The sequence below is a fragment of the Sinocyclocheilus grahami genome, unplaced genomic scaffold (assembly GCF_001515645.1).
Source record: "Sinocyclocheilus grahami isolate Dianchi unplaced genomic scaffold, SAMN03320097.WGS_v1.1 scaffold790.1, whole genome shotgun sequence".
In the NCBI taxonomy this organism is placed as follows: Eukaryota; Metazoa; Chordata; class Actinopteri; order Cypriniformes; family Cyprinidae; genus Sinocyclocheilus; species Sinocyclocheilus grahami.
Genome location: NW_015505969.1, coordinates 1,103,719 through 1,122,630, shown reverse-complemented (window position 1 = coordinate 1,122,630; position 18,912 = coordinate 1,103,719). Strand labels below are relative to the sequence as shown.

Below are 18,912 nucleotides of genomic sequence, written 5' to 3'. Positions count from 1 at the left end.
ATTATTTCATGAACTAGCTTTTTTCATGTAGAAATTACATTTGTTTTTCTGTACACTGTAAAAATGGCCAGTAATTTAGAGGATTAAAGAGTATTATTTTACAATATATTACTGTAGTCAGAAATTCTTATGACTGTGACTGAACAGCAGAATGATGCTAACTAACATTTACTGCTCTTGTTTTTCTGTGAATTCACATTATAAAGATGCATTTAACTGTGCCACTGTGAGAAATTTAGTTGTTTACAACTATAATTGTTTTGAAGTCACCATAATGGTGATTGGTGATCCCATTTGTTTGGGGTTTTTGGCCTTACTCTTTGCATATTCATATTAAAATGTATGATCTAGTCATGTCAGAAGTGTGACAAATTAAAACATTTGTCAAAATTATGACAAGCTAGAATATGAAAAAAGCTAATTGCCTGACTTTAAGTCAAACTATTCTTAGCCTGAACATGAAGATTTTATTTTAGCATTATTTAAGCATGAAGATTAATCAATAATTTATTTCAAATTCATAACTTTTTGTCCATGAATCTTTGTCATTAGTGAAGCAACTGCTGATATACGTCTTTGAAAGATGTGACTTCAATACTCGACATACAAAACACAACAATGGTAACACTCAACACTTGCAACATAAACCAACATTACAAAATAAACAAACAACACAAACTGCTAAAAGTGAACTAAAACAAGTTCAATAGCACAACTTAAACCAACAAGAATTAAAAAACTCTACAGCATGATCTATTCATTCTGCCTTGCATGCTGGGTGCCTTTAGAGGCACCTCAGCCAATGAGGGTAGAGGGGCAGTGGCTCCCCCCTGTGCACGGCCCTGGTGTTTGCTTACGCCTGTCTGCCTGCTCCTTTTGGACTTATTATTAAACTGTCATGTGAAACTTTATTAATTTGTCTTCGTCTGTCTGGCTGCAAATGCCGTGACAATAACATTGTTAATTACACTTTAATTTATACAAGCTTGAATTGAGTACTAATATAGAATTTCCTTTTTTTTAAATAATTATTTCATGAACTAGCTTTTTTCATGTAGAAATTACATTTGTTTTTCTGTACACTGTAAAAATGGCCAGTAATTTAGAGGATTAAAGAGTATTATTTTACAATATATTACTGTAGTCAGAAATTCTTATGACTGTGACTGAACAGCAGAATGATGCTAACTAACATTTACTGCTCTTGTTTTTCTGTGAATTCACATTATAAAGATGCATTTAACTGTGCCACTGTGAGAAATTTAGTTGTTTACAACTATAATTGTTTTGAAGTCACCATAATGGTGATTGGTGATCCCATTTGTTTGGGGTTTTTGGCCTTACTCTTTGCATATTCATATTAAAATGTATGATCTAGTCATGTCAGAAGTGTGACAAATTAAAACATTTGTCAAAATTATGACAAGCTAGAATATGAAAAAAGCTAATTGCCTGACTTTAAGTCAAACTATTCTTAGCCTGAACATGAAGATTTTATTTTAGCATTATTTAAGCATGAAGATTAATCAATAATTTATTTCAAATTCATAACTTTTTGTCCATGAATCTTTGTCATTAGTGAAGCAACTGCTGATATACGTCTTTGAAAGATGTGACTTCAATACTCGACATACAAAACACAACAATGGTAACACTCAACACTTGCAACATAAACCAACATTACAAAATAAACAAACAACACAAACTGCTAAAAGTGAACTAAAACAAGTTCAATAGCACAACTTAAACCAACAAGAATTAAAAAACTCTACAGCATGATCTATTCATTCTGCCTTGCATGCTGGGTGCCTTTAGAGTACATATGCACTGTTGAAACACAGTGTGTGTCACGTCCTGGGATAACAGAGGACTCAAATGCAGAGGAGTTGTGAGAAGGGAGATCTTTATTCTCACCAGAAAACACAAAGTAAAATAAACAATAATTAAACACTGAATAGGTCACTGGAGATTCCAGAGCTGGCCTGCAGAGACTGCAGACCACAAGAGCTGCCGCATCTCCTGACTACGAATCCTGAGGAACAGGCGAAGAGTGGGTAAGTGAAGGCTTTGCACTTTTACACAAGACAGCAGACTACCGAACAGACAAAACAATCTACTCACGTCCAAAGACAGAAAAGCAGAGACATATATGGGAGCGGGGGAATAAGCGACAGGTGGGGGAGAGTCAGCTCGTGATCTGTGTACTCCCGCCACAAGATCAGCACTGATTGCCCAGACCACGAGCTGCCGAAAATGACAGGACAACACAAACAACAAGAGGAGCCGAGAAGGCACCCTGAACCGTGACAGTATGTTGCTGTTTGTTTACAATAAATTTCTGAGAGTGCAGTTAGATACAAGAGAAATCCATCTGTGAAATTACTGTGAAAGAAATACAATTATTAACCTGGAATAGGTAACACTTTATAATAACTTTCATTAATAAATCATTAACAAACATTATATAATGCTTAATGGATCATTAGTTAATATATATAGTCAAAGATATATAAAGATATTACAGCCTGTGCTGTAAGGCGCATTGGGCAGCAAGTTTCCTCCAACTTGATCGATCGGCAGCGATGTTTTCAGCTTCATCCCATGAAACGTTGATGGCTTTCAGATCTTCAATAAAGGTACGACGCCAAGTTGTTCGTGGTCGACCTTGTTTTCTCTTGCCGTGGGGTGGTTTCCATATGAGTGCAGTTCTTGAGTGTCTAGAAGGTAGTCATCAAAGGATGTGACCAGCAAATCTTAGTCAGCGTTCGGTGACAACTTCTTGGAGTGGGCGAGTGACAGTTCGACGATAAATCTCATCATTGCTGATATAGACCATACCGGTACGACACACCCAGAATTCTTCACAGACATCGCTGCTGGAAGACATTAAGCCTTTGGGCCATTCTCGCAGACATCTTCCAAGTTTCCGCCGCATAAATTGCTGTTGGTACGACGATACTGCTAAATAAATGCACCTTGGTCTTGATTGAAATTGTTGTGGCTGTCCAAATGGGCTTGAGTCTTTGGAAGACTGCTGAAGCTTTGCCAATCCGGCATGAGACGTCATGCTCAGCATCTCCATCACTCGTAAAAAAATTGCTCAAATAGGTGAACTTTTCCACTTCCTCAATTTATTGTTGTCCAATATTCAAAAGGGCATGTTTGGTGGTGTTGGTGGCGTATCCGACTCGCATAACCTTGGTTTTAGTTGTACTTATGCAAAGCCCTATCTTGGCCGCCTCTTGTTCCAGTCTCTTTGTCATTTCTTGTATGTTCTTCCTTGTTGTTCCAAGTAGGGCGATGTCGTCAGCAAAATCAAGGTCCATCAGCCGTTCGGATCCTCGCCATGGGATTCCAAATTCAGTGTGATCCATAGCTTTTTGCATGATGAAGTCAACTGCCATGAGGAACAGGAGGGGGGACAGAATGCACCACTGTCGTACACCAGTCTCGATGGTAAAGAATATATAATGCTTAATGGATCATTAGTTAATATATATAGTCAAAGATATATAAAGATATTACAGCCTGTGCTGTAAGGCGCATTGGGCAGCAAGTTTCCTCCAACTTGATCGATCGGCAGCGATGTTTTCAGCTTCATCCCATGAAACGTTGATGGCTTTCAGATCTTCAATAAAGGTACGACGCCAAGTTGTTCATGGTCGACCTTGTTTTCTCTTGCCGTGGGGTGGTTTCCATATGAGTGCAGTTCTTGAGTGTCTAGAAGGTAGTCATCAAAGGATGTGACCAGCAAATCTTAGTCAGCGTTCGGTGACAACTTCTTGGAGTGGGCGAGTGACAGTTCGACGATAAATCTCATCATTGCTGATATGGTCTCGGTATGACACACCCAGAATTCTTCACAGACATCGCTGCTGGAAGACATTAAGCCTTTGGGCCATTCTCGCAGACATCTTCCAAGTTTCCGCCGCATAAATTGCTGTTGGTACGACGATACTGCTAAATAAATGCACCTTGGTCTTGATTGAAATTGTTGTGGCTGTCCAAATGGGCTTGAGTCTTTGGAAGACTGCTGAAGCTTTGCCAATCCGGCATGAGACGTCATGCTCAGCATCTCCATCACTCGTAAAAAAATTGCTCAAATAGGTGAACTTTTCCACTTCCTCAATTTATTGTTGTCCAATATTCAAAAGGGCATGTTTGGTGGTGTTGGTGGCGTATCCGACTCGCATAACCTTGGTTTTAGTTGTACTTATGCAAAGCCCTATCTTGGCCGCCTCTTGTTCCAGTCTCTTTGTCATTTCTTGTATGTTCTTCCTTGTTGTTCCAAGTAGGGCGATGTCGTCAGCAAAATCAAGGTCCATCAGCCATTCGGATCCTCGCCATGGGATTCCAAATTCAGTATGATCCATAGCTTTTTGCATGATGAAGTCAACTGCCATGAGGAACAGGAGGGGGGACAGAATGCACCACTGTCGTACACCAGTCTCGATGGTAAAGAAATCTGTGTTTCCTGTTTCAGTTCGCATGCAGCAGCTTGACTTGTAGTATAGGTTCAGAAAGACGTTGACGAAGCGCTCGGGTATGCCAACGTCACAAGCAATAAACCACAGCGATTCTCGGTGCACGCTGTCAAACGCCTTGACAAAGTCGATAAAATTGATGGATATTCGTTGCTGAAATTCCAAACTCTGTTCGATGATGTTCCGTAGAGTAAAGATTTGGTCATTGCAGGATCGACCACAATGAAATCCAGCTTGTTCTTCTCAAAGCTTCTTGTCAACTGCTTGTCTTAGGTGCCGTAGAAGGACGATGCAGAATACCTTTCCAGGAACGGATAGGAGTGTGATCCCTCTCCAGTTGTTGCAATCAGCGATATTTCCTTTCTTTGGGAGTTTGATGATGACTCCTCTTCGCCAATCCTCTGGGACTTGAGCTGCTGCCCAGCATGTATTTAGGAGAGTCATTAGTTGTTTGATGATGGGATGGCCACCATGTTTTAGTATTTCTGCTGATATCATGTCTAATTCTGGCGCTTTGTTATTCTTTAGTAGGCGGATCGCTGCTGCCATCTCTGTTGTTGTGATGGCATCCAGATTCATGGCCAGATCCTTGTCAGGGGCGGGAGGTTGAAGGCGAAAAAGCTCTCCTGGCATTGGTTGGTTTAGCATGTCCTTGAAGTGTTCAATCCACCTTCTCTCTTGGTCTTCTGCTGTCAGCAGTACCTTGTTGTTCTTATCTTTAATGGGAACTCCTTGTCCACTTCTTGCTCTCGTCAGGTCGCGTACGATACGGTAAAGAGTCTTCGTATCATTTCAATCTGCCACTTCCTGCGCTTCATTGCCTCTTTGCTCTATCCAATCCCGTTTGTCTTTTTGGCAGCTCTTCTTCACTTGACTGTCCAGTATATGATATGCTTCTGATGACTCCTGTCGTTCTTGATCCGTCTTGATCCGTCTTCATGTTTGTGTCACATTTTTTGCTTTCCGCCTTTCATCCATAAGATTCCATGATTGGTCTTGGATCCACCGCTCCTTATAAGTGCCGCGTCTTCTTTTTTATAGTCTTTTCAGCACAATCGGCAACTATTTCCTTGAACTTTGTCCAATGGTCATCCATTTCGACTTTGTCTGTGAGAACCTAAAATCGATTTCTCAGTTCCTGCCTGAATTGATCAGATGTTGCTTGATCTTTCAGCTTCTCTACAGCAAACGGGTGGGGGCGTTGCTGTTCTGTTGGCGGGCGTTTTAATCAAAGTCGACATTTTCCCAGGAGGAGGTAATGTCAGACCCAACATCTGACTCCACGGGCATGTTCTGTATTGTGAACTGAGTAGATGATGGTGTTTCGCTCAGTCCAAGAATGTCCAAATGGTATCGTTCAACTTCTCCAAGTAGTTGTGCCAACTTGCCACATTGGTATAGTGTTCTGACATTCCATGTCCCTATCTTTGTTAGTAGTTTTGCATCAAAGATCGAACCACGCATCAGGTGTTGAACGTCCTTGCTGCTTTGGTCCAACCTTGTCACAAAATGGTTGATTTCTCCGCAGGGAGTTAGCAGATCAAGTTTATTGTTTCATCTTGCCGTTTCTGTAGCGATTTCTTTTTTTTTACGTTGTCGGGTTGCTAGCCCGACGCCCAACCTTCCTCCTTTCTCATCCGGGCTTGGGACCGGTAATGGCAGAGTTAAATAATTAAATAAAAAATTAAATGTTATTAATTAAATATTAACTGAGATAATGAAAATTATAACAGGAGCACAGAACAAAACAGCAAAAAGGTCATTTTAAAAAGAAGGAGATTCAGTTCAGTAATCAGCATAGTACTGCTTAAATCAGATTGGCAGGGGTGGCATGCTTTGGCTACCCCATCTGTCTGATTAATCAACTTTACCTCTTATTTACTCCTGTTTTTATTAATAGAAAATACTGAGTGGATGACTTGCAGTTTTATTGGAGAAATGTTTTTAACACAAAGTATGTTTAAATATGAACTGTTTCCAGTACACGAGTCACTTGAAATCTCAAAAGATATTACTACTGATTTTTCAATATTCCACATCAGGTTAAAACTGTTTGCCTTATTATGGTCTAAATTAAGACCAAAAAATAATTAATTTTTATAGCCTATAAGTTAAAACCTCAAATTAGACACATTTTACTCAAACCACTAAATATTTTTTTAAATAAATAAAATTATTGTAATTATAGATTATAGATATTAAAGAATGTTTTGTAATTACCATCATTTACTATGATTTCATTCATGGTTGTATGTTGCAGGGGATAGTATTTAAGAAGTCCCAAGAATCTCAACAGAAATAATGTAATCTGTTTTGGAAATTGTTAATCTTCTGAAGCCAGATTTACTATAACAGGAACACTGATCTTTGATAGTCTGATTGATTTATCCTCTGCATTTAATCTGAGTGTGGTTGCACTTTGTGTTCCTGAGTGGATCATGCACATGCCAGTGGAAGCTCATGCAGATCAGAGATCAGGGTCACACTTGCATGGGTTAGCCGTGTTAGATAAACATGACATGCAGGGTTGAGTTTAGAAGTGAGTCTTTAGCTTTGACTAAAGAGGGTTAAATGCCATGCAAATATCAATTTTTATTTTAATTACAACTACTGACATGCAGTATTAAATAACCATTTAAATATTTGTTGTCTGAAAAAGTTCATTCTTGTTGTGTCAATATTGTGAACACTGTTTTTTTTTTACATTTCCAATTAAGCTATAATTTTGTCAAATTTAGCAAAAAGTATATTTTTTATTGTGTGTGCTTTATATAAAATGCTAATATAAAATATATAAATTAACGCTAAAGAGGGTTAAATGCCATGCAAATATCAATTTTTATTTTAATTACAACTACTGACATGCAGTATTAAATAACCATTTAAATATTTGTTGTCTGAAAAAGTTCATTCTTGTTGTGTCAATATTGTGAACACTGTTTTTTTTTACATTTCCAATTAAGCTATAATTTTGTCAAATTTAGCTAAAAGTATATTTTTTATTGTGTGTGCTTTATATAAAATGCTAATATAAAATATATAAATTAACTTTGAAATTAGCCATAGCAAGACAAATAAGTTGGATGTCTTATTCCAAAAAATATTCAAAATGTAGTTTCAGCCACAGAATAATATTAATCATGTTATAATACATCTTTTGAGACATGGTGAAAATGTTTAAAAAAAACTTGTGTGAACTGTGTAGCTAATTCATATATCACTGTTTGACATTGTCACATTAAGTGATTAACTTTTTTTTTCAGATCAATTTGATTTACAAAACAAACACTAGTATAACTAGATTCTTACATTTTCTAAAGAAAAATATAATGTTTGCTCACAATAAACTTGCTGCCACAATGCTGAGTGTTTTTGGTAGTTGTTAGGGTGTTCATACGCAGTTGCTAAGGTGTGTTATTTTTAGCATGTTACTATGTGGTTACTAAGGTGTTCTGAATGTTTCCTAAGGAGTTTCTAGAGTGTTCTGGGTGGTTGCTAGGTGGTTGCATAGTGGAACAATCAAATAAATTACTTTTTAATCATTGACTTATAGACTTTCAATGCAAAATTTCATTACTTAAGTATATTAATTTAGCTGAGCCCAGCTATATTTGGCCCCTTGATACAGTTTGAATATCTTGATAGTCTTAATCATTTCTTAAAATATCTTCCGCCTACTTTTGTTCCACACTGAACTTTTGTGGACTCAAATACAGCCTCCTCTAAAGGGTTTCCCTTGACGACAACTCACCATACTAAGAAATCCCGCAAACAAAGTCACGCTGGGTGGGGTTTACTCAGAGAAGCCAGGAATATTTAAACTTATTGGCCAGATCATGACCTCTCCATGGAAAGTGATTGATCATTCTACGCTAAGCCCTGTCAGACAAGGTCAGGAAGTTCAGGATCATGGCAAATCATGACCTATCCTACCAAGGGGGAGGGTTAAGTCCATCTGGAGACTTTCCCATTTGTCTCTTTGACGACCATAGATGTCCTTTAGTTCTAGGAAGGGTTCAACAGTTATCCAATTAAAGGGTTATCTCTCCTTTTAGTTGCCTAGTCTATAGGGCTTTAGACTTTGTGCCGTCATCAGCAGTCAATCCTGGCTTGGAGCGGCAAACTCCTCACAACTCATACTCAATAAACTGCAGCTACTGTTGGACTTCTGGATTTGACAAACCAATTCTACATTTCATTTAGAAAGAGGTTCTCTGAGGAGTTATGGGTGCCCACGGATCCAACATGGATGAAGTTTTGGCTGAGGACATGCATCACTGGTACAACAAGTTCATGAGGGAATCGCCATCAGGTCTCATCACACTCTTTGAACTAAAGACCATGCTACAGATGCAGGGGATGACTGAGGAAGCCAGCGGCTATGTGGACCAAGTCTTCTACACTTTTGACATGGATGGGGTGAGACAAATGTGTGACTGGAACATTTAGGTTTCTTATACAGATTGGTCATTCAGTTGACACCAAAATCTCTTGTGCATGAAAGAATATATTTTTGAATCTATTATAGGCTATCAAATTAATTATATGAATAATTAATCAAATCACAGATAAGTGCACGCATCAATATTACAAATTTCGATAAAATATATTATTGTGGCAGATTAATAAATAATTTTTGTCCAGTGAAAACTGAGCTTTTTAAAGACACTCTCCAAAGTGGATACATTTTTGAAAATAGAATGGTATTGTTGTGCTTGGTGTGAACGGGGTCTAAATGTTTTGAGCTTGTCGAAAATGCATTCGACTGGATTATGCTAGTAGTGTGGATGCTCATGCATTCGAACAGCCACTAAAGTCTCTGCTGACTGAGCTAATTCTTAAATATTACGATGTTCATTTCTGTTCATCTATTAACCGTCAAAATTAGAATGTTAAATTGCATTTAAATTAGATTACAATGGATAAGTGTTTGCAACCCATTGTCTGCTCTCTCTGTATCATCTCAGTGAGCTTTTATTAAGTTTTATGCATACACAGTAATGCGATTTAGCATTTTCAGACATGTCAGTGTGGACAAGCTGCTTTTTTAAAACTCTTGAAAGGCCAAAGTATACTTCAGTTTTTATGCATATGTTGCTTATGCGTACAGTGCATGTGACAAATTTCATAGACACATAGTCAGATTTTTCTAAACACTTGTACAATGAATGGTCAGCTTTCACATGTGCCTTCTTTTTTATTATATTAAATAATAATTCTTATTATATAGTTGTATATTTCTTTCTTTAATTCTAATTTTTATTTATTTATTTTTACTTCAGGATGGCTACATAGATTTTGTAGAATACATTGCAGCTGTAAGTCTGCTACTGAAAGGAGAGATAAACCAGAAACTGAAGTGGTACTTCAAACTCTTTGATCAGGATGGAAACGGCAAGATTGACAGAGATGAAATGGAGACCATATTCAAAGTAAAGTATCCATTTTTTCCTGTATTCAGTGATCTGTTTGTTCTGGTGTACAACCACTAGTTCAGACTAGAGTTCTGTTTTGATGTTGCACTCATGCAATGAAGCAAATGCACACCTTTTTGAGGTGCAAGTTAGAGAAAGATCTTAACGAAGACAAAATAGAACTGCACTCCTAAACTTATTTTCTTCATAAAAAGAAGCTTAAGTGAGAGTGCTGTTATATTTTGTCATAACATCACATAAAAGCAATGGTTTTCAGTTACTGATGCCATTGTAGAAATGCACTATTCACAGTTAGCCATGATTTGTTTATTCTCCAAGCAATCCCAACATGGAAGCATGACCGGGGTAGGCAAGTTTGGTCCTAGAGAGCCGCAGTCATGCAGAGTTCAGCTCCAACCCTAATCAAACACACCTGAACAAGCTCAATTCAATGTCTTCAATCAATGTCTTCAGGATTACTAACGCTATAGGCAGGTGAGTTTTTTTTTTCATTGTTGGAGCTGAACTCTGCAGGACTGCAGCTCTCTAGGACCGAACTTGCCTACCCCTGCTCCCTGAGGTGACCCGCCCCATGTAAAATAAAACATTTGTTATCAAACTTCTGATATGACTGCAGTCCTCTTCTCAAAAAATGTTAAACATACTATTATTTCTTCATGTGTAAAACGTTTTAATGATGAAATGACTAAGTCTATAGACTACTGTAGTCTAGGAAAGTAGTCTTTACGGAAAGTAATTTGTATTTAATCCTAACCTAAATCCATGATGGTCGTTTGCTGAGCTCCCTCATTTTCAAAATGCAGTTTCTATCCTATTACACCTGTCCATGGGACAGAAGTCCTCTTCTCAAAAAATGTTAAACATACTATTATTTTTTCATGTGTAAAACGTTTTAATGATGAAATGACTAAGTCTTTAAATAGACTACTGTAGTCTAGGAAAGTAGTCTTTACGGAAAGTAATTTGTATTTAATCCTAACCTAAATCCATGATGGTCGTTTGCTGAGCTCCCTCATTTTCAAAATGCAGTTTCTATCCTATTACACCTGTCCATGGGACAGAATTATTCAGAGAGTTTTGTACTTCTGTATTGTTTAAATTTGACAAAATTGGCCACGTCACTGTATATGCATTGATCACTTGCAAAAAGGGATGTTTATTTTTATATTTTGGATACATTATTTATTTTAAGTTTTCCTATTTTTTTGCCATTATATACAGTATGTATTCCAACTTTCCAAGTCAGTGATTTTATAGCCACAGAATGTTTATATGATAGAAGAATCTGATCTCATTAAGAACTAACAAATGTTGGTTCAGAGGGGAAGGAAATTAGACTGTGGCAATGTGACATGTCATGTTAGTAAAAGACAAATCATTAATATTTTTCAACTTTGCCCAGGCCATCCAGGACATTACCCGTAGTTATGACATTCCTCCTGATGATATTGTGTCTCTGATCTATGAGAGGATTGATGTCAATAATGAAGGTGAGAGATGCTAGATCATATTAACCTACAGCATAATTTGTCAACTGGAATATTTCATTTGAAACAATTTACATAACAGTAATTTCTCTAATGTCCACTGTGGTGTTTAGTGTCCTTTCATTTTCAAGGTCACAATTGAGTTGCACTCTACAAGTCAACCATTAACAAGGGCCAAGGTTAAAGTTTCTTTATAGAACTAGGATAAGAACAAGGCTATGGACTAAAATAAATATTCATTACAGCATCTATACACAGAGAACAAACTCCAGTGGTACAATGCCTGGGTCAGTCAGTCTAGGTCAATATAACCAGTTAAAGTTTGGAATCATATTGTGCATGTCTGTGTACTTTTTTCTTTTCATTTCATTTCTTTTCTTTTCTTTTTTCCCCTAAAGAAAACCAAGTATTTCATGACCGTTAAAATTGTTGTTATATGACAATTTAATCCTAACCCTCAGTTCTCATTACTGTAAATCATGTCATTATCATTTCCATAATGTACTGTAATTACAGTACAACAAATTCTACCATTACATATCATAATAAGTTGTTTTTTTACACATTATTGAGAATGAGGTTTTCTTCATTACAAATGTTTTAAAAAATGTAAAACCTAAAATAATATTTTTTATTAAAAACATAATAGCCTATATTTATCCGTTCAATATTATATGTGTACATTTTAATTTATTATATTTTACACTATATGATCTTAAGTTTTTTCTTTTAATTTTGTGTTGAAATCTGACCTTGGGAAGGATTCACCCTTAAAATTGATTGTCTATTCTTTGGCAGGTGAGTTGACATTGGAGGAGTTCATCACAACAAGCTCAATTCAATGTCTTCAATCAATGTCTTCAGGATTACTAACGCTATAGGCAGGTGAGTTTTTTTTTCATTGTTGGAGCTGAACTCTGCAGGACTGCAGCTCTCTAGGACCGAACTTGCCTACCCCTGCTCCCTGAGGTGACCCGCCCCATGTAAAATAAAACATTTGTTATCAAACTTCTGATATGACTGCAGTCCTCTTCTCAAAAAATGTTAAACATACTATTATTTTTTCATGTGTAAAACGTTTTAATGATGAAATGACTAAGTCTATAGACTACTGTAGTCTAGGAAAGTAGTCTTTACGGAAAGTAATTTGTATTTAATCCTAACCTAAATCCATGATGGTCGTTTGCTGAGCTCCCTCATTTTCAAAATGCAGTTTCTATCCTATTACACCTGTCCATGGGACAGAATTATTCAGAGAGTTTTGTACTTCTGTATTGTTTAAATTTGACAAAATTGGCCACGTCACTGTATATGCATTGATCACTTGCAAAAAGGGATGTTTATTTTTATATTTTGGATACATTATTTATTTTAAGTTTTCCTATTTTTTTGCCATTATATACAGTATGTATTCCAACTTTCCAAGTCAGTGATTTTATAGCCACAGAATGTTTATATGATAGAAGAATCTGATCTCATTAAGAACTAACAAATGTTGGTTCAGAGGGGAAGGAAATTAGACTGTGGCAATGTGACATGTCATGTTAGTAAAAGACAAATCATTAATATTTTTCAACTTTGCCCAGGCCATCCAGGACATTACCCGTAGTTATGACATTCCTCCTGATGATATTGTGTCTCTGATCTATGAGAGGATTGATGTCAATAATGAAGGTGAGAGATGCTAGATCATATTAACCTACAGCATAATTTGTCAACTGGAATATTTCATTTGAAACAATTTACATAACAGTAATTTCTCTAATGTCCACTGTGGTGTTTAGTGTCCTTTCATTTTCAAGGTCACAATTGAGTTGCACTCTACAAGTCAACCATTAACAAGGGCCAAGGTTAAAGTTTCTTTATAGAACTAGGATAAGAACAAGGCTATGGACTAAAATAAATATTCATTACAGCATCTATACACAGAGAACAAACTCCAGTGGTACAATGCCTGGGTCAGTCAGTCTAGGTCAATATAACCAGTTAAAGTTTGGAATCATATTGTGCATGTCTGTGTACTTTTTTCTTTTCATTTCATTTCTTTTCTTTTCTTTTTTCCCCTAAAGAAAACCAAGTATTTCATGACCGTTAAAATTGTTGTTATATGACAATTTAATCCTAACCCTCAGTTCTCATTACTGTAAATCATGTCATTATCATTTCCATAATGTACTGTAATTACAGTACAACAAATTCTACCATTACATATCATAATAAGTTGTTTTTTTACACATTATTGAGAATGAGGTTTTCTTCATTACAAATGTTTTAAAAAATGTAAAACCTAAAATAATATTTTTTATTAAAAACATAATAGCCTATATTTATCCGTTCAATATTATATGTGTACATTTTAATTTATTATATTTTACACTATATGATCTTAAGTTTTTTCTTTTAATTTTGTGTTGAAATCTGACCTTGGGAAGGATTCACCCTTAAAATTGATTGTCTATTCTTTGGCAGGTGAGTTGACATTGGAGGAGTTCATCACAGGGGCTAAAGAACATCCTGATATCATGGAGATGCTCACCAAGATGATGGACCTCACCCATGTCCTGGAGATCATAGTCAATGGGCAGAAAAAGAAAGTGACTGCCAATGTTTGATGCATTGCACAATAAAAGGATCCCATTATTAAAGATCAACTCTGTGGCTTAAAAGCATAAAACAGACTCAGTAGAGGGTGTAACCTGCTAGCGGCATCTCAGAGGTGGACATGAGTGATCATCATCTGTGATTGTCTTTCATACACTTTGTCTTTGTTTCTGTGCCTCCAGATATCCAGTTAGCAGAGCTCTCTTACCCTTCTAATTTTAAGTGAATCACCTCTACAAGTCTGAAAATGTCATTGTCGCAGGCAGAAATGACACATGAGGAGATGAATCCATGGTTTAATGGATAATTTGTCCTATTTGCTGGGGTGTGAAGCATGTTCTTAGCAATGGATGTGCTCTATGATCCGCAGCATTTACAGTGACCCTAAAATGTATATGGACACTTAAGCCTCAATTAAAATGTATCAATGTCTTTGCATTAACAAATTATCAAAATGACAGGCATTTTTAAATGTGACTTACTAAAGTAAGTCAAATGTCCAAATACTGTTTAGTGGACACTGTGTAAGGAGGGGCCAGTGTTATAAATAATTGTACAGTTTTTTTATTGATGTATGTAACCTTCATTCTGACTTTTGACATTTTGTGCTAAATTATTTAGATAGCTCTACAGTTCTAACTTGTAACCATTGCCTTACATAAATAAATCCAGTATTCCTGTCTGACTGTTACCATTGCTTTTACTTAGAGAAAAGATTAAAGAAGATTAAAAAGTTTTACTAGTTAAAAAAGTTTACCTAAATAAATGAATAATATTTATGAAAAATATGGTTTAAAATCAGGAATTATCCGTTTACACTACCTTATGAATAAGTTATGTTATTTTAATGTGAACAAAAGCAAAAACAAAACAAAACAAATATATTCCCATATCCTCAAAAGTGTGGTCCTGGCAACAAAGTGGGAAAGGAAAGGTGGTAAAAAGTTTTTCAGTATATACAGTTGCAATCAAAAGTATTCAACCCCCAGAGACTGTATTACTTTAGAAATGCAAGCTTTTCTGAAGATCTAGAATGTTTTAAAAAATTGCATCTATAACAGTTTACTGGCATATTAAATGTGATTGTTAATGAATACACTGTAAAATCCAATAGTTTACCTTACTTAGAAATAATTTGTTATCTTTACTTATCTGTTATACTTACTAGGTTTCATTAAGTTACAGCTAATTTCAAGGCAAATAAAACAATTTACTTACTGCTTTGAGTGATGCTTAAAATACTTAAAGGGGTCATATGATGCTATTTTAAAGATCATTATTTTGTGTATTTGGTGTAACAGAATATGTTGACATGCTTTAATGTTCAAAAAACACATTATTTTTCAAATACTGTACATTATTGTAGGTCCTCTATGCCCCGCCTCTCTCAAACGCATCGATTTCAACAAAGCCCCCTCCTTTGACAAGCGCAGTCTGCTCTGATTGGCCAGCTGACCCAGTGCATTGTGATTGGCCGAACACCACAAGCACGCGTCGGAAATGTAACGCCCCTTACCATAATTGCGAGCGTCAGCTTTCAAAGTAAATATCAAGACAGTTAATAATGTCGTTAGTTTTACCATCAGTTCAAGCCCGAAAGGGCAACAGAGTCACGTGACAGACACAGTGATGATGCAGTACACAAGCCGCGGTTAAGACAGCTGACGTGCTATGATATCTGACAGGCAGTTCACTCTTCTGTGACGTGACCCTATTCCCCTCACACACACACACACACACACGATGCGTTACTCTGTGCTGCGCAATGCTAATGTGCAACAAAACAACAGTAGAAGAAGAAGAAGAAGAAAAATAGTTTTTGAGGCGGGCCAATTTTTAATAGACTTTTCACTCATTTACTCCACTTCTGCAGTTCTCTTTCTTTAGTTGCATTCACTTGTTTGCCAAAGTCATCTTGAATGTTGAATTGTCAATACAACTGAAAAAGTAGATTAGAGAACATCACATAAGCATGTTTGTTTTTGTTTGAACTCACCATTATAGTGATTAGTGCTCTCTTTTGTTGAGCACTTGGAACTTCATTTATATTATTATAATTTTCATCCTATTGATGCAACATGAAATCACAGTTATTTGGTTTCAAAAGAAAGGAAAGTAAAATAGGTTATTTTTAGAAGGTGACCTAACTTTTAAATAAATCATTAGTTAGCGTATGTTTCACGTTGGTTAACAATCAAAAAAAGATTTTTGCGACGTGGGATTAAATTCCCAAATAAAACACGGTTGCGGTCGCGGTTGGTAACTCTGGTGTAATTTGAACAGGCACGTGGTCTAACAATATCTCGTTCCCGATGTCCTTTCAGTGCAACATATCTGACCTTTATTCTTATTGACCAATGCTACAGCCTGCACTCAGTACTGTTATGCACGCGCTGCACGCATGAACCAGCGCTTTCTGAGTGGCTGCGCTGTCCTTGAAGGACATTCAACTCGGTTTTGTTTATATTTTGCTTAGCCTATCATTTTAAATGACAGATGTCATAGCATATTTATTTATTTATTTTTCTCTGCGACACTATTCCTACTGTGTGTACAGCAAAATGTTAAACGAATTTAGTATTTTGACAAGACGAATAAAAATAGCTAGGCTATTTCTGTACAACCTACTTTTTTTTCTCTCTCTGTTACTTTTTCCTATTGTTGTAAATGTTAAACGAATTGTATCCTGACACGACGAATAAAAATAAGAAATACAATTTGTGTACATTTTTATTTTCTTTGTGACACTTTTTTTCCCTACTGTGTATTGGCAGCAGTTGCTGTCAATAACTTCAAGACTCTTAACAAGACGAATTATAAATAAAATTTTGTGCAGACAACACTTTTATTTGTTAGCCTATCTCTCTTTCTTTCAGTAGCGGAAATTTAAATGTGAGATACTGGAAATGAGATCTAAATTTAGCGGGAACGGTCGGGATTAGACACCTAATCGGGAGCACCGGGAGAATACTCAGTGGGCCGATCTGTTTTTTGGCTGCGAGGGCCAGTGCTGTCATGCCACTGAGTTGAAATATGGATGCAGTCTCTAGGCTACCTGCACTCACAGCAGCCCCACTCTTTTTATTTATTATTTTATCATAGCCGAAATCTTTTTATTTATTATTTTCTTGCAGCCCCACTCACAGAGTGCAGCAGGTTAACAATGACGTAATTATCTTTTGACTCCCCCGACAGCGGCACCTTGCTCAAAAAAAAAAGAAAAAAAAGAGTCAGTTGTTGGAGATATGCAAGCAAAAAATAAGAGATAAAAATGGATAATAGAAAGCGCAAATGCGGTGCTGAAAAGACCATAAAAAAAAGACAGCTCTAGAAACTAATGCGGCCAGGTGATATGTGCAAAATTTGAGGTGATATGATACATCACCTGTTTAAATCATTGTTTTCATATAAGCATGAAACTTGGTACACTTGGTACACTACAGTTTGGGGCCCTGAACATTTTCAGAACTGGAGCCATTGCAAAAACACCTTGTGGTTGCCATGGTAGCCATTTTACTTTCCGCCATTACCAAATTATGTATTTTGTGTCATATCTTCTGAATCAAACATGGTAACACAGAAAAGGTGACGTCTACCCATATATTTTGATTGTCAAGAATTACAATTATACCATATGCAACAACATAAACGGTTCAGGTGAATAGTTAATGGTGAAATCAGTGATGTGAGAAGGAAATCACAGTATCTGAGTAGCACAGTATCACAGCATCTACAATAGTCCATATTATGGCTATATATTTTCTTTTTCTTTGATAATTGACTAATATTTTATTCAGTAATACAATATTGTTTTTAAGAATACAATCATATATTTCAGAGATATAAAAAAATCCTTAGGTAAGTATATCTTATCTCTCAGGCAGAGTCATGTAGGTGGTAGTGGGTAAGAGTCTGCTTAATACCTTGTTGCTGTTTCTGCAGTTTAGATTTTAATTTGCTATTAAGAAGGGTTATTTCATTTACTATTTCTATTTTTCTTCCTTTGTTATAATTTATATTTTGATTGCACATATTTGTAATTAGAATGAAAGCCGTCGGCTAAGAAGAAGCTTTTGATATTTGTATTGATAGTTTACTGCACTTAACTGGCGAAAGTAGTGTCGATTTGAGACATTCACGTGCTATAGGCTTTTGGTGTGCTAATTGTCAAGATGTCCACAGCTGTATTTACTCAAGAATTGATAAGATGTACATTTATTTGTTATCTATGCACTGACGTGGAATACCTGTGACTCTACATTTGTGACTCCACTGGGCAAGGACACCGACAAGGCACTTAGGTATCTTTATTTTCCTTTCCGCACACACTCTCCTTACACCTTATTTTTCACATGTATCATATGTTTGCAATACATTCCTGTTTTTTCTCAACAATGCTCTAACTATAAACGCAGACAGCAATGTAATCTTGCTAACCTTTGTCCTATCTACACCTCTTCTACTGCACCCGTCTCTTTTTCCTGTGGGTCTCTGGAATTGTCAGTTAGCTGTCAACAATGACTTAATTCCAGCCATTGCTTCTCAGTCTACTCTTAGTATCTCTGGCTTTAATGGGACCTGGATTCGTCCAGAAGGCTCAGCAACCCCTGCTGCTCTACTACTGCTTCTTCATGAACATCGGACCAAACTCAGGGCAGCAGAGACAGAATGAAATGACCGCCGAGTGAAATGACTTGTCTTAAAGGTACTTTGGAAGTATCAACTGAAATAAATTCTTCCCCCTTGTGGACACTAACATAATAGGCAACTATTTGTCTCTAAATTAAGTTTACATGCTTGAAATTTCATTCTGCATCTTCTCAGATACTGCGATTTCATTGTAATTCTTATGACAATGTCACTGAATTGACCATTAACTATTCACCTCAACAGTTTATGTTGTTG

The 18,912-nt window shown here is 36.4% G+C and overlaps 1 protein-coding gene across 1 annotated transcript; it reads left to right on the top strand.

Annotated features, from left to right (window-relative positions):
- Window positions 1-8,530: 8,530 nt before the first annotated feature.
- LOC107561753 (guanylyl cyclase-activating protein 3-like) lies at window positions 8,531-14,457 on the top strand. The gene is made up of 4 exons (XM_016246230.1): window positions 8,531-8,903; window positions 9,767-9,916; window positions 11,322-11,409; window positions 13,876-14,457. Exons 1-4 carry the CDS (start codon window positions 8,709-8,711, stop codon window positions 14,016-14,018), a joined length of 576 nt encoding a protein of 191 aa, XP_016101716.1. The 5' UTR covers window positions 8,531-8,708; the 3' UTR covers window positions 14,019-14,457.
- Window positions 14,458-18,912: the final 4,455 nt, after the last annotated feature.